General features: G+C 37.6%; 1 protein-coding gene across 1 annotated transcript in view; it reads right to left on the reverse strand.

Moving 5' to 3' along the window:
- The window catches only part of tmem260 (transmembrane protein 260), a 40006-nt gene extending 29442 nt beyond the window's left edge, over nucleotides 1-10564 (reverse strand). The window contains exons 1-3 of the mRNA XM_079853766.1: nucleotides 9980-10564; nucleotides 2928-2959; nucleotides 310-461 (exon numbers count right to left, since the gene is read on the reverse strand). Of these exons, the coding sequence (XP_079709892.1) occupies nucleotides 310-461; nucleotides 2928-2959; nucleotides 9980-10085 (290 nt within the window). The 5' untranslated portion in view covers nucleotides 10086-10564. The remainder of the gene's footprint in view (nucleotides 1-309; nucleotides 462-2927; nucleotides 2960-9979) is intronic.
- Nucleotides 10565-16294: the final 5730 nt, after the last annotated feature.

A 16294-nucleotide genomic window follows, 5' to 3' on the forward strand; every position in this document is an offset into this window, starting at 1 on the left:
TGTGATCTAGCGGCTGCCAGAGCAGAAACGAAAGCTGCTGTTCTCTGTATGTTTTTCCGTCATCTCCATATGTAAATTGTTCCAGCTTATTTTGTCCATTAGATTTAAAGATCTGAAAAAAACACATACATTTACCCACCCATACACCCTCTCCTCGAAGAAATCAGGACAGAAGTGGTTGAAAGTGAACAAAAGAAACGGATTAAAACACCAGTTGTAAACGGAAATATCTCCCTTGTCTACTTGTGATCCAATCGACCAAAACTCATCTTAATACCAGGTGTAAACAGGGCCATGAGAGTGGCCTACCTGCAGACAGTGAAGCAGAGGGCTCCACTAGCCCCGGCCCCAAACACAGCACACAGGACATTGACACTGTGAGCCGGAGAACTGAGAGGCAGCAGTGAGAGCAGCAGAGAAGACAACATGGTGAAGAGAGGGTATCCTGGAGGATGGGCCACCTGTGGGGGAAAACACAACTGTAACACAACTCACTCACAGAACATTCTGATAACAGCAAAAGAATTTAAAGAATCCCCCCCCCCCCACACACACACACACACACATCACCACCACCATACAGTTCAGCTTTCAAAGGCAGACCTTACTTTTGCGGGTTACAGCGTCACACTGTCCTCCCCCTCCCTTAAAGCCTGATCTCCTGTCTCCTTGCCTTCCCAGCAATTAGGCACTAAGTCCCCTAAGGAGCGATAAGGACTAGAGCTATTAAAGGCTGTCTCACTCCTACTGGCCTGATAACACACACAGGCACAGCAGGCTGAGAAACACTGCACACTAGAGCGAAAAGCAAGGAAACGTCTCTGAGAAGAGGTTGTTTGAGGGATGGATTGAAAATTCGGTGGACAAGTGGGTGTCTAAAAGCTAGTGTGAGTTCAAGATCAAAGCAGGGAAGAGGGCCCCGTTCAACTGATCCCTCTAAACAATTTCATAAGGCTGAAGTAGTTGTCAGTCAGATTTGTGGAACTGTGATAAGTCAGTGTTGGGGAGTAACTAACTAAAAGTAACTTAAACTTAAAAGTAACTCAACTATATATTATTGACAAATAAATAAAAATTCAAACCAGTGTACTTTTTGTTCACCAACATGGATTTATTGACTAGTCCAGGGGTGGTGGACCCCTAGGGGACTGCAGGAGGGTTCTAGGGGGTCTACAAAACTTAAAGATATAGAATAAAGCATTTTAGGAAACTGTTTAATTGTAACATAAAAAAACTCCAGGGTTCTTCCGATGTCCAATCTGGGACTTGTGACCTGCTTAATTTGAGAGTGAAAGGGTCTGTCTGGAGCACAAAACACATTTCCCGAACGAAATATGAATTATATTCAATATTCACTGAACTTAATATGAATACGAAATGGAATGTGCAAAAACATTTTGTGATCCAAAAAGACACTCGTCCATAAAACAGGCAGATATAAAAAGAGAAAAAAGTCAGAAGTGTAAGATGTAAACTCAGAATTGTGAGGAAAAGAGTCAAAACTGTAAGATAAAAAAATCTCAGTCAGATTTGTGAGATGTTCAATGCAAGACAAATTTAAAATTGCAATAAATAAATTGTTGTTTTATAAACACAATAAAAAAAAAGTTGAGAATTACGAGTTCTTAACTCAAATATACTTTATTTCTTACAATTCCATATTTATGTCTCATAATTTTAAGGAACTGGGTCACTTACAAGGGGATTGTTATATCTGGGGGTCCGTAAAGTTACAGATGAAACCCCTAGATGACATCAACTATTGGTCCACTACTAAAAATGGGTAGTCGTGCAGACCCTACTCTCTCGTATTAAGCATGGGGTAATCAAATTAATTTTTGTGAATTGATTCGTTTGTTAATTGATTCGAATTAATTGAACTGAAAATCCTTGCATATAATATGATATTGTTGTCTACTTAGCTTGTCAACTGACTTTAGTTGGGCGACTTTAAATTATGAGTAGAATCGATTGTAAAGTAGCTTCCCCAACACTGCCAAATGTCTGAATATAAAGTAAAGAGGCTAATTCAATATGAGGAAAGATCGGACAGCTTGAAGACAAGAAAGAGAGGTCAAGGCAGAGAAGAACAGAGAGGCTTGGAAGGGGGCACAAAGACAGGACAAAAGAAAGAGAGAGACAGTATGGCAAACAGATGGCAGGGGCGCGAAGGGCACGCTTGGAAGTGCCAGCAAGGTGTGCGTGACTGCGCAAGTGACGTGTGAGGTGTGTGGCAGAAATGCCTGCACTGGTGCCACGCGAGGCCGACGGCGTGGAAAGAAACGTCGGGTCTGGAAGCGCGGGTGGCATGGTGGAAAAAGGCGAAATGCACGGTAGGGGGCAGTCCTGCTACGAGGAGTGTAAAGGAGAAAAGATCCACGGCTCCAGGGAGCAGGAAGGGAGGGCCGGCGGCCTGTGGCCCGGAGAGAGCCCTCCGACCCTGGGGAGAGCCGCAGACAGGCAGGCCACACGGACAGAGGGAGGGATTACTGGCATAGTGACACCGCCACTGACTCCCTAAAAGGATCGCGACGGCGTAATAAACTTTATTAAATAATAAAACTTATTATAACTGTTAACCCGATTTAGTTCATTCTTTGCGGCTTACACACGCGCACACACGCATGCACAAAAAGGAGAGGGGTTGAGTATAATAAGCCTTATACCGTACATAAGGCGAAGCTTACAAAAGCCATCGCCTAACCATTCAGTCTAATTGGATTTGAAGAACAGGGTTGCAAATTATAGCATTCTCTAGTCCTAACTTAGTCAAAAAAAGAAGTGCATAGAAAAGAAGAGAGGATAAAAAACCTGTGGCCTGAAAAGTAAATTAATCATCTTTCTTCTCCCCCCATACTTAATTAAACTTCCTTAATGCTTATAAGAGTTAATGAGTGGATTGATTAAACAATGCAGCTAATGCTTACCCCCAGTTCACAAGCAGCAGTGATCAGCTCTCCTGTGGTAGAAAAACAGAGAGGGAAATTAATGTAAACCCAATAATTATTATTAAGAGACAAGTCCGCTCCTGAAAGTTTTCCCAAATCAAATACTTGCACTGGGTTTTGCATTAATTTGCCCGGATCAAAACCTGCAAAATCTTCCCAGTGTGACATTTCCTAAGCGACACGCTCATTCTCTTCCATCGCACACGGCTCCCCTGATCCCCGAGCAGACAGACGCACACATACACAGGCAAATCTATTCACTCTTCACATATTCTGTGACTCGAGATGCATGTGCAGAGCCCCATCCGTCGGACGTAAACGCCTGTGAGTCCCTCTGTGCAGAGCCACACGCATACAAAAAGCTCCCTTTAAAACTCTATGAGTGACTGTGGTCCTTTTAAGAACTTCTGTGTTTCCACTCACAACCATTATTCACACATATCTAGTCCTGTAAACCATCAACATATCATAAACCTATTTCTCATTCGGGGTTCCCACACTTTCTGACCAATCAGTTTCCAGGACCTTTCCAGGCGTTCATGATTACCAGACAGATTGTTCAGTGTATTTTTGGATGTATCTCACCTGAATTAATAGATTTTACAGATTATATTTATTAGAATACAAATCACATTTGCCTTGATCTTTTGACATTTAAGAGGTCTTTGTACCATTAAAACATCCTGCAAGTTTCAGAGCTTAAAATGTCCACCTCATTATAAACAAAGCATTTGTTTAATCAAGCTCCATGAACAAATCTCAGCAGAATTTCAACAGAAAATAATTGAAATGTCACAGCACCATAGGCTGAAGCTACGGTGACCGGGATGGGACATGTTCGGTCCACTTAGTTTTGTCGTGGCCACAACATATAAACTCGTGGGAACGTGATAAGATTTTGTTGCCATGAGATATTAATTCGTGGGAACTTCATATTAAGTCGTGGGAAGGTGATAATAAATCAGGGCCACAAGATCATTTTGTATCGGTAACGAAATCATTATGTCATGGCCACGTGATTTAAAGTCGTGGCCTTGAGATCATATATTGAGGGAACAATATATTTTTCTCGTGGCCACGACTTCATATTTTGAGAGAACGACATATTTCTTGTGGCTACGTAGTTATGTAGTTCTCGTGGTTATGTTGAGGGAACCACACCGGTCAATACTGTAACCATATACAGCAGTTGGAGATGGAGATGACTGATGAAATAACATTTTACATTGAATTAGGAATGTCATATAAAGATATAGTGCGCTCTCTGGCATTAAGACATTGGTGCGTTATAAGTGAAAGACACCTGAAGCGCATTCTTAAGTTGAATGGGCTTTTTCGTCGGAAATTTGCTGGCTTGAATGTAATACTCGGGTCACGAATAAAGTCCCGTTTAAGGCAATAAACAAAAACAAATTATGAGAAACTTAAATTAACAAATAATAAAGTAAATTATGCCCGGGGTAAAAGGAGAGCACGTGTCGCGTGTGAAGATTCGTTTCCCACATGTTATAAAACTCGTAGCCACGAGAAACGGATGTCCCTCAACATACGATCTCGTGCCCACGATAAATTATTATGTTTCTATGTTGTGGCCACGACAAAACTAAGTGAACCGAACATGTCTCCTCCCGGTCACCGTAGAAGCTATGTAGTCTGTGCAGAAATTATTAGTTCACCTCCCGAGTTGTTCGTTCATCATGAATTATGGAAAGGAAAATCGAAAAGTTAGGGAAATTAATAAATTGTAAGAAATTTGAGGCCAGAACTGCATCACTTTATCGTAAGAGTAAAAAAAAAAAAAAAAAAACAACAGCACGTTTGTTTGTTAGGAAGATTGGTAATTATTATTTCAGTATCCAATACGGTTGTCAAGTCACGTGACAAAAGAACGAACGACTCGAAGACTTTGGAGGTGAACTAATCATTCCTGTTTCCTGTACAGAACCTATGGCAGGGGTGCCCAATCCTGCTCCTGCCGATCGACTGTCCTGCACAGTTCATCTCCAACCCTAATCAAACACACCTGTCTTTAATTTTCAAGTGAACCCGAAGACCTTAATTGGTTGCTACAGGTGTGTTTGATTAAGGTTGGAGATGAACTGTGCAGGACAGTCGATCGGCAGGAGCAGGATTGGGCACCCCTGATCTATGGGATGTTGCGCATGCACGGTCAACACAAAATGAACGAATCACTCTATGAGACAACTCGTTATCCCTTAGTCATATTAAAGATTCTTAGCCTAGAAATCTAGACACACCCTAGCGGCAGCAACATTTATTTTGCTTCCAGGGTAGTCTAGCAACTCTCCGTTGACTTTTTGAGCTGGAAAAACCAAACTCAGGTCAGGCCAATCACATCGTGTATAGAGTCGATGGGCGGGCTTTACATAATGACGACAGAGTTGTGACGGTTCCGTGTGAATTCCCTGCTACTTGAAAACAAAGAATGGCTGCTGGCGAACAGCGGTCTTTCGAATCGGATTTGGCCGCGACTCTGGAAGACTTGGAGTTAAGCTTTTCTTTGAGAAAAGAGAAAAGAACAAAGAACGGCACTTAAGTCATTCTTAAAAAAGGAAGATGTGTTTGTAGTTTTGCCGGCCAGATATGCCAAAAGTTGAATCTATCAACTAACGTTAGCTCCGCTGTTGGGAAAACGCTCTGGTTGGTTGAAGCGCTGTCCTATTGCGTGCAGAGGGAATTTGAAAGACAGCCGTTTATCCCGCCCCTCGGATTGAGCCATGTCTATGGTGAGTTGCCAGACCTAACATCTTGATGTAGGTCTGGTTTGCCAGGCTAAAAGATTCTTTCAAAATGAATGAATCGTTCATGATCGACCCATCACAAGAACCCATTAAGGATCCCAGTGTTAGGAACAAGTGGATGGTTTATTTTCAATGCCATCATGGATTGCGTCAAAGGATGTTTGCTCTGAGAATTTGACTGCAGATTGTTTTGCAAATGAAGCACAGTGTGATAGAAAGTTTACAGAGAAACTTTTCTTGACAGATGAAGCAGTCAGCTGTATTAGACCTGACAGCGGCTACATCGCAAACCATATATTTCATAATGCTTTGTCTGTAAATTGCGGTTTTATATCATGTTTTCAGAACACTTAATCACGTGCAATAGTGAGTGGGTGATGATAAGATTTCATATGCGATAACGTTAGCCAATCATAACAGCGGCCATTTACTGACCAGCATTAAACGAGCCGCCCCTTAAAAACTGATCATTTCAGACAGAGGCTCATGCCTGTTTCAGAACAAGGGTTGAAAAAATGGTTTTTACACACATATATATTTTTTTTTTTTTTTTTTTTTTTGCAAGAAACTTTATCAACATTATTAGTGATAGTGAACTTCAAGGAACATATTAAAATGATTTTTAAAAAATCCATGACATGACCCCTTTAACAGACAGACTAACTGGCCATTGAACTTGGTTTAAGACCCACCAATTGAGAATCAAATTTAAAACCATTTTACATTATATATTTCAAATATATTATTAATTAATTAATTATATTTAAATAAATGTATTTACATTTACAATGACATTAATTCATTTTTTTAAAGAAATTAATACCTTTTATTCACAGAGGGTGCATTAAATTGATCAAAAGTGACAATAAAGACATTTCTATTTCTAATAAATGCTGTTCTTTTGAACTTTCTATTTATCAAAGAGCCCTGAAATAAACGCAGTCTTGGTGAGCATATGCGACTTCTTTCAAAAATATTAAAAAATCTTACAGACTCTGTAAGTACTGTGTATCCATGACTTCAAATTTCATTCAATTCCATTCCTTTTCCATGCTAGAAATCAACATTTTAAAATTCATAGGCCTAGATGTTTATAGGTTTTCCATGGCTGTGGAAACCCTGCTCATTACAGTATCGATACAGAGAGGTTTAGGTGTGGAAAGGGTAGCAATTTCAAGACTTTACAACCAAAATCTAGAAATCTACAAACCAAAAAAAAGGGCAAAAAGTCCTTTCGCCAACTAATCCCAAATGTTTTTGCCCTGTTGTATAAATCTAAGCAATGCTGCCTGACGCAATACTCGTCTAAACACTGTAAAATCCTATAATCTGTGCTCTCTGATGCAATGTGAAATGTTCAGTGCATCACAAAATTTTGAAATTGTTAGCTGGCACTTCCTACGTATCACTAGCGGTCGTCTGTTTTCGTTGTCATGTTGGAAGTCCTCTATCTGTAGGTGCAGACCCCTCACACTTCAGCGGCTGAATTTCCTCTGCTTTCACAGTCTCATTTAGAATAGAAATAAATACACGCGCGGTGAGGCCAGGTCTACCGCATTTCAAAGCATGTGGATCTCCCTGTAATCAAAATTTCTCATGTTATGCATCACAATTTCATTCATGGCAGTGCAGTTCTGTGTGTCTAGACCCCAAAAGAGAGCCCAGTCCCATGGAGGGAGGGCTAAACAGAGAAAGGGGGTACAGATGCAGTTGAGCGCAGGACAGCGGCGGAAGGAGCGAAGTGTCTCTGTGATAGGCACCCACAGCAGCCTTTCCCCCCCCATAATCCCCATCATTTCCACACTCGCATTCCTAGACAACAGCGGTCCCGCGGGGCGCCCGCTCAGCCTCTCCGGGGCGCAGCACACCTAAAGGGATTAGGACTGCGAGACGGAGACCTGGAGAATTTCTGCCGAGCATTCAGCTGGCGCTATCACACTAGCATCCTGCAATGTCCCTAAACGCCACGCTTAAGGGGTTGGCTGTTTTTTCTCTCTCCGTAAGCCCCAAACAGCTTCTTGCCCCCCCCCCCCCCCGAAAGCCTCCAAAAGCCACCCTGCCCGTGCACATGCTGTAAAGAAGCTTGTCGTTTGCTTCCCCCCCCCCCCCAGAAGAAAAACATTTATTTTTGTATCCAATTAGTGAATCTGGCTGTCTATAGGACAACTTTTTAAAAAGCATTGTGCAAGAGTGCATTCATGGGTCAATGACAAAAAAAAGAGTGTATAAATAAAACACAATAAAGAAATCTAGTTTAAAACACATGCCAAGTTCTTGCAAATGTAATTTGTATTATTGCTGGCTTCATATGGTTTTGAAAATGTTTTATACATTAAAAAAAAAAAAAAAAAATTTAATGACTAATGTCATGTGGTCAAACTATCACTTAAAAACTTGTAAATTGTTTTACTTAAACCTGTGCAGTTTTAATATGTCTTTCATGAATATTTTAACTATTACAATTAAATATTATACATTTTTTGGGAGGTCAGACCATATGACATTTTACAAACTGAGCTAATCTTGCCTTGTCTTAAAAAGGTCAAATGGTCTGACAATTTTTTTTTTATTTGTCTTGTTTTTTATGCATTTTTTTTAATGCATAAAATTATGCATTTTTATGGATGACTTTGTTTGTAATATCACAGGATTTAGGGACAAAAGTTTTTTTACATGATTGTACATGAAGCAGTGAAGCAGAATAAATAATATTAAAAATATTAAACCACTTAATATTAGAACCTTTAATATTATATAAATATTATATATTATATAGAAATATTATTAACCTTATTAGAAGCCCTTTTCAAGAACTACACTAATGCACTTTAATGAAGCATTTTCTTCATTATGATATCAGGATAGTTGTATCCCAGTGACATTTTTACTTCATTTTGCACAAAGTGCTACACATGCCAGAGTAACTTTACATTAATAAGACCTCATAACAAATAAAAAAACATTAAATAACTGTTCTCTCTGGGATTTATGATAAGAGGGCTAACATAAAGAAAATTAAACAAAGCATCTAAATGGTACACTGCTGACTATTTTTTACTAACCCATTAAAAGATTTCATGTATTACATGAAAGCAGAGCGCTGCAAGTTTTCACCAATTCTGCAGTGCGTTAATATCATCATGTACAGTATTTCTCTCTCTCTTGTGATTAATGGTCTGACGTCAGTCAGGGATTAGTATTTCTGTTCTCTTGACAGCTTTGAGAGGAACACAGACACACTCCTCTAGTCTGACCCAGCAGTAAATAACCTTCCCATTTGTTCACTCAGATGATAATGTCTGCAGAGAATAATGACAAAATATAATAGGCTAAAACAAAAGAGGCATCTGTAAACGCAATCTCAAAAATTGACTTTTTGTCGTTTTGTCATTTAAAACCTAACAAAATAACAAACGCTGCTGTATAAAGATGATTCTCAACTATGCTATGAAATATATAACGGAATTAATTGATATACCATTTTGCTTTATGAAATATTGGTAAAATGGCCATAAATGGGTAGTCCCATTCAATACAATGCATCTATACACTGTATCTGATTTGCAGATTAATGTGTTCTTGGGACAACATGTACTGAAAACAGAAGTGTAATAATGGGAGTAATAATTGGTGTAATAATTGGCAACATTTTCTTTCCCTATTCACTTGTTGTGTCTCCCAGAATGCCTGATAAACATGCTTTAAGTCCTGGTGTCTCTACAGAGGACATGTATGAAATCAATGGCCTGTTTTGAAACAGAAAGTCATATTTTGATTAGAAAACACATAACATTCACGAAAATCTGAAAAGTAGTCAGATTTAAATGAAAACGACAGAATATTATCATATTTCCATAAGAGTGCTAAATTCGATGACTAAATTAATGTCAGTCATTTTTAAAGACCAAGGAGTTGTTGTTGTCATGTTGAAACCTAACATTTGGTATCTCTGAAAAGCCCTGAATGTGCTGGTGTACATGTATGGTGTCAGAGAAATGCAATAAAATATAGTCTATTACAGAGGACAAAAGTCTTTTCCTGGGTTCAAGTGTCATACATATAAGACCTGAGTGTCCAAATCATTTTTGGGTTCCACTGTTAGGCGATGGATTGAGACAGGGTTCTAGAAAGATGAACAATAATCTCATGCGATTCACACTTCAAAAAGCGTCGTGTCATACGGCGTACTATGTGATATTACAATCTGCTGTTCTGTGATAGGCTGCATGTGATATAAACACAAACACATGTGACTGACTGCAGTCCTACCTGAGTCTCCACCGGGCACAGCGCGCGGAGCCGAGGCCACATACACCGACAAAACACACACCACTGTCGCTCCTGTCAGGGTCCATGTCCACCTGTCCGACGACATTCAGACGTCTTCTGAGCTTTCAAGATAGTGCTTATTATAAGAAACGTCCTGTATGTTAACTTACACGTTTATTCAACGTGTCTGGAGAAGCATTCGTCTCGCGCATCTAGTTTGCAATCCGGAGCGTACTCAAAATACACCGATAAATAACGTTACATGTTTATAAATATATATATATATAAACATATATGCTGTACGGCAATAAACGGAAGCGTTATTATCGAGGTAAGGTGTTAAAATAACAAAGTTATCGTTTAACTTGCCCTCTCATCTATCCCGGTGGTGCCAGCCTTTATGTAGAGAGCTTTGCAAATGTTGCTCTTAACAAACCGAACTGAAGCTTATAAACATCGCGTCATTGTGCGTTTTTAGTCTTCTCAGAAGCACAATCTGGACTGCATCTGCATTTACATCTGCACTGTTGATCTTTTGACTTTTTTCCCGCTTGGACTCGATGATAGTGCTGGATTTCACTTCCTGGTTGGGAGGGGTTTGTATTAGCGCTTGTAAAAATTACCATAGTAACCGTAGTTTCCGGCAAATTACCGAAGTTGCTACAGTTCTTGTGACTACTGCAAAATCTAAACAAATAAATACGGATCTCAAATAAACACTGTAATATAAGCTTTCAGAAACTTTTTAATCTCTCTTTGATGGCAATAGCTAATACGGAGTTGCTACGTTTTTGCTTTAACTAACTGTAGTGTTGTTTTTAACTAACATGTTTTGTTTATTTCCTTTCTTTTCTTTATTCCCCCCTAACATTAACTATATTTTGTGCCATTCTAGATGCGGGACCATCGTTTCAGGCTTTAATCCCATTATAATCCGGTGATGTGTAAACTCATGCATGCCTACTATAATGATTTCTTTACTATAAACATACTTACCTTAAAAGTGTTACTTTAACTGTTACTACAATAAAACATGGTATTTTGCATTAATATTATCAAAATAATAAATGAAAGTGACACAAATATTCCTGAAAACGTATGCTGTTTAAAGGAAATCACATATTAGTTTATCATAGTTTAATAACAGTAACTAGCCTACAGCTTGTAACTATATGGTTATTATAATTTTTTAGGGTCAAGGTAGACGGCATATAGATAGCACTGTTATGTAACTTGATATAGATCATTAAGCATATGTATATGGAACCTTGAAAATATATTTCTAAACATTTGAATAATTACATTGGACAAACCAACTTTAATGTCCCCCTGTAGCTCATTTTAACCCTTAAAGCTCATCTTTGATCGCCAGAACGACTTTTTATCTCACAATTGCAAGTTTACATCTCACAATTCTGACTTTTTTTCCTGACATTGAATGCTGCACAATGGCAAGTGGAAATACTGGTTTAATTCAGCCATAAATGTTTGAACCAGAAACTGATTCAGAAGAAGAAGAGGAAGAGTGAATTATACAGGCTTGTTTTCAAGGCGATGCGTCAGAATGGTAATGCTCTTTCTACGGCGGCGGACACATAACGGTAATTAATATGATTAGTCTTTTTCTTGACTACGTTATCAAACAGCTACACTGTAAAAAAAAAAAGTTGGGTCAACTTAAAAAAATAAGGCAACTTATCGCAAGCTCTTTTTTGAGTAAACTCCACAAACAGGGACTGAAGTCCACGCAACTAAAAAGATTACGTTAAAATCATAAGTTGCTTCAACATAAATAGTCATGTTTAGCTAATGAATAACAGAACAAAGTATTTTTAGTTGGCTGAACACAAATGGGCCTATTATCTTATAGGCCTATATTGATTTATTATATATTATGTAAATAGTTTAATTAAATAAGAGACAGACCATAACACGAGTCAGATAACTTTTTTTATTTAAACAGTTTGTGTCTGATGCACAACAATGACATTATCGTAGCAAGTCTTGAATTTGTTAACTCAATGCATGGTACTTACCAATGCATGTTAAAGAACATTAGCCTGAAGGTTCAGTTCACCCAAAAATGAAAAGTCAGTCATCATCAATCCATATTCAGTGCATTCATGAGTCCGAACAAGCATATACTGCTGGTAGATCTGTAATGTCCTCAAGAACAATGGCCTCTTCCAGTATTAGTTGGTCAGAGTTGGTAGGGATGTAACAGCGGCATCTTCGGCCACAGTAAGGATTCAGATCTCTACATCTTTGGTGCCGTGGTCTAAAGGATCAGTATCCTGGGAGAATAATTCATGAGATAGGGGTATTAATTGAACTGTAAATTTAAAAATAATAACAACAACAACATTATTATTATTTATGTTGTTGTGTAAATAACCTGAATACATGTAAAACATAAATAGATTAAAAAAATGACCAAGAAATGAAAATGAAAATGGTAATTTACCAGACGCATCCTGGGTAAACTTGTAGAGTTTTCATGCTGGAAAAGTGGCAATCCCTCAAGATCTGTTTTCTGACGTGTGGTAATGTCACCCACCTAAAAAGAAAGGAAAAAAAAATATATATATATTTTAATCTGCAGATGCACTATGACCTTAACTCTTAATAATTTAAAATAGGGATCTGCTTTGGGAGTTAAATGTATACAGCACACCCAAAAATGATAATTCTGTCATCTTTTACTCTTCCTCATGTAATTCCAAATCCATATGACTCGGTCCATAACAAAGATTTTTTTTAAAGAATGTACAGATTGCTCTTTTACATACAGTGGAATCAAAAAAGTAAAATCATAAAATTTGTCAATAAATCATATACAGTTTCCCAATTGACAACTGCATGAAAAACAGACTGATGTCATAATTAAGTTTATGATATTGATAACTGATATTATAAAGTTATTTACTTACTATTTTCCTCTCTATATGTGTTCATTCAAAGTAGATTCTCATGGTCGACGTTACAAATACACGAAAACTCCATGGAGATCTGTAAAAAACGAGTCAGTTAGAATCAAAGTTTTACTACTATAAGTATTCCTAAAATGTTCTAAAGAAATAATAATTAATAATAATCTTTATAAATAATAATAAAAATAATAATATTAACAGTTGCTATTAAATGGTTTACCTCATCCTTTAGAAAAAGTGCAGGTGGCAGGCCATCTCTCTCTGAACTCCTCAACTAGTGTAAATACATAATGAGCAAACATCTCATTTGATATGACAAAACATACAGTTGATTATAAAAATGATAAATACCAGACATGTTCAAGTCCCTAAAGGCCAAGTCAAGTCTTAGTTTGTACCTTTTTTTTAACAATATTTCTTTCAGCTAACCTAGTAATTGTAATTAACAGTGTTTTAAACTTTCAAAACGGATTTCTACTTCAAAAATGTCTAACATAGCACATCAATTATTACTTAAATCATTAATGAATTACTTTAAAATAAAAAAAATTATTCACAATAAAAAAAATATTATTTTTAAAATACATAACATTATGCCATTTGGAATGCAGGGAGAGTCACCACGAGAAAAAAAAAAAAAAAAAAAAACTCAACGTGCTGTGTATTTTGAGCTATTTGAGCTGCCGTAGTTTGCTGTAGTTCTAGGCAGTGATGGGTAATGTAGTCTTCCAGAGAGCGCCGGTGGTAACAGTAAACAACACAAAGAGCAATATTCCCGTCAGTGTGTCGTTAATACATACCTGTGACTCTTTGGAAACGCTGGATTGAATAGGCAGGATAACATCAGCATTGGCCTCTTCCAGTATTAGTTGGTCAGAGTTGGTAGTGATGTAACAGCGGCCTGTAACAGTGATGGTGAATTACATCAGGCCATCAGTTTGGGAAGAGCACAAAACATCATATATGACAAATAACATACAGTCGATTATAAAAATGATTAATACATACCAGTGATTCTGCAGAAACGCTGAATTGAAGGCAGCTTTGCTACCGACTTCTCATCCGTCTATGCTTCTCACCAGCTGCAGACAGAGACCTAACCGCCGAGTCTCACACTGCGCATGCGTTCAGGGTTCAAACTGCGCACGCGCTAACAAAAAACGCGGACTTCAATGAAAACTAAAACGATTTAGTTTGAACAACAAAACATTGTAAGTTTTCATCATTTAAGTAACGAATTTGTTGAATCAACTTAGTATGATGCATGAACACTTCCAATAAAAATATCTCAGTTCATTTTACTGTTTTATGTTTATTTGGAGAACTTTCAGTAAGTTGGCTTTTTTACAGTGTAATAATGTGTTGCTAATGTTTCACAAACCATGTTCAAGTTCATATCTCAGAGTCAGACAGATGCCTTCTAACAATCAGCATCCTTAGAAACACTTTGAACAACTCAGAACGTCAGTGGACAAAAGGATATACATCATATACATAATTCACTCGCTATATTGCTAAATATTCCCGATTTTTCATATCAACAGAAAAATATACCCGGATAACATAGTTTCACTTGAGACTGCCCTGCTTTGCAGTGCAGTTAATAATATGCTAAAGCCCGCCCACCTCGTGACGTGATTGGTTACAATGTAGTTTGTGACGTCAGAAACACCAGCGATTTCAAATCGTATTTTTTCACAGCAGTTTTAGGAGAAATTACTTAGCAATGGTGTTGACTTGTGAATATGCACATGGTTTGTCTTAAAGCTACACTGTGTAATTTTTTAAGTTGATTCTTAGCTAAAAACACTTTGTTCTTTCAAAATGATATGTGCTCATTAATTTGTAATTACTTCTACCAACTAATCAAGTATTCTCGTAAGCGTTGAATCTACCATTTAGAATACATACGAGGGAGTTGCTCGAATGGCGGCAGCCATGTTGCGCCTCCATCTTGAAATCCTACAGTGTAGCTTTAAAGCATATTAAAAACACCACATAGACAAACAATGTTAAAAGCTTGATTTTCACTACAGGGGGACTTTAAATTAGACTATAAACATTCATTCCCCACAGCCTTATTTTAATTTGTGTTAAATGAAATGACATCTGCCCTTACTAAAATCCTTGTGCACACTTTTAACGACCTTTAATTAGTGTGTTTCGTTTATTTTCCAGAGTGTGACTCATTCAATCAGGCTTCAGCGCTGAAATTATTTGTCTTGTAGTTTTAGTAAAATTCTTTCTGGTGGCAGTTGCGAGATGTGGATGTAATACGAGACCCTTCTGTGCCTGAAGAGTGGAAGGGTTACCCTCATAAAAATGTCATGCTAGACTGATCATTAATCCTCCACTATCTAAACTGAGTCTGATCCTTGACTAAATTGAGAGCTCTGAGAGGTAGAGATGTGTCAGCACCTCCGAGTTCATAATCCTCCACGCTCCCCTCCACCCTTTACTACTGTCCCTACTGTCTAATCACTGTTTCAACCACCTACCTGACACACACACACACACACACATGCACTGTCTGTCTTCCTTTTTACAACACACATCCACAAACCTCTTTCCCCAAAGCAAAATATATGAATTGCTCTTTAGAAAAATTTAAAATCGCTTCTAGGTCAATATGTTATGAAAATGATACAAAATTACAAATACTGTATTATAATCCTATATCATAATTATAGGTCCTAAATAATACATAACCCAGCTATTTTACTTTAAATTTAAAACCAATATAAAACATAACACTTTTTTCCATTCATTTTTCCAATAGGGATTTTAAAAAAAAGTCTTTGTTAAAGTGTTATAAACCATTAGCCAAACCAACCAGCGAAGTGAATCATAACATTACAAAAAAGTTTTAGAAAATCGCACAAAAATACAATGGTACAAGACTGTACTTAACAGTAACTCATTTACATAATGTTGATTATATATATATAAACAATATATTTCAAGGTTAATGCAAAATATGCATATATATATATATATATACACGCATATATATACACACACATATACATAAGACTCGATTATGTTTATGAGAGTAGGCGGAGTTAAAGAGCTCGTTTTGCTTTTTTCGACTCTGATTGGTGAAATTATTTGTATAGCATGATGGGTAATGTAGTTTTTCACCAAGAATTCTGCTGTTAAACGATTATTTGAGAAAATAAGTTGAAATAATGCGGGTTAGCGGCTATACCATCGATTAAAAACCCCATAGCTCACAGTAGGGCTGTCTTTACATGTGCACAAGTTTCCTTATGGAGAAAATGAATGGAACACGACTGTTACACTCTATACAGTTTACACTCAATTTTTGATAATAAAATAAAGGTGATCACCAATAAAGGTGATTTACGAGGACGAGCGTTGATGC

The sequence above is a fragment of the Squalius cephalus genome (assembly GCF_949319135.1).
Source record: "Squalius cephalus genome assembly, chromosome: 20".
Classification (NCBI taxonomy): domain Eukaryota; kingdom Metazoa; phylum Chordata; class Actinopteri; order Cypriniformes; family Leuciscidae; genus Squalius; species Squalius cephalus.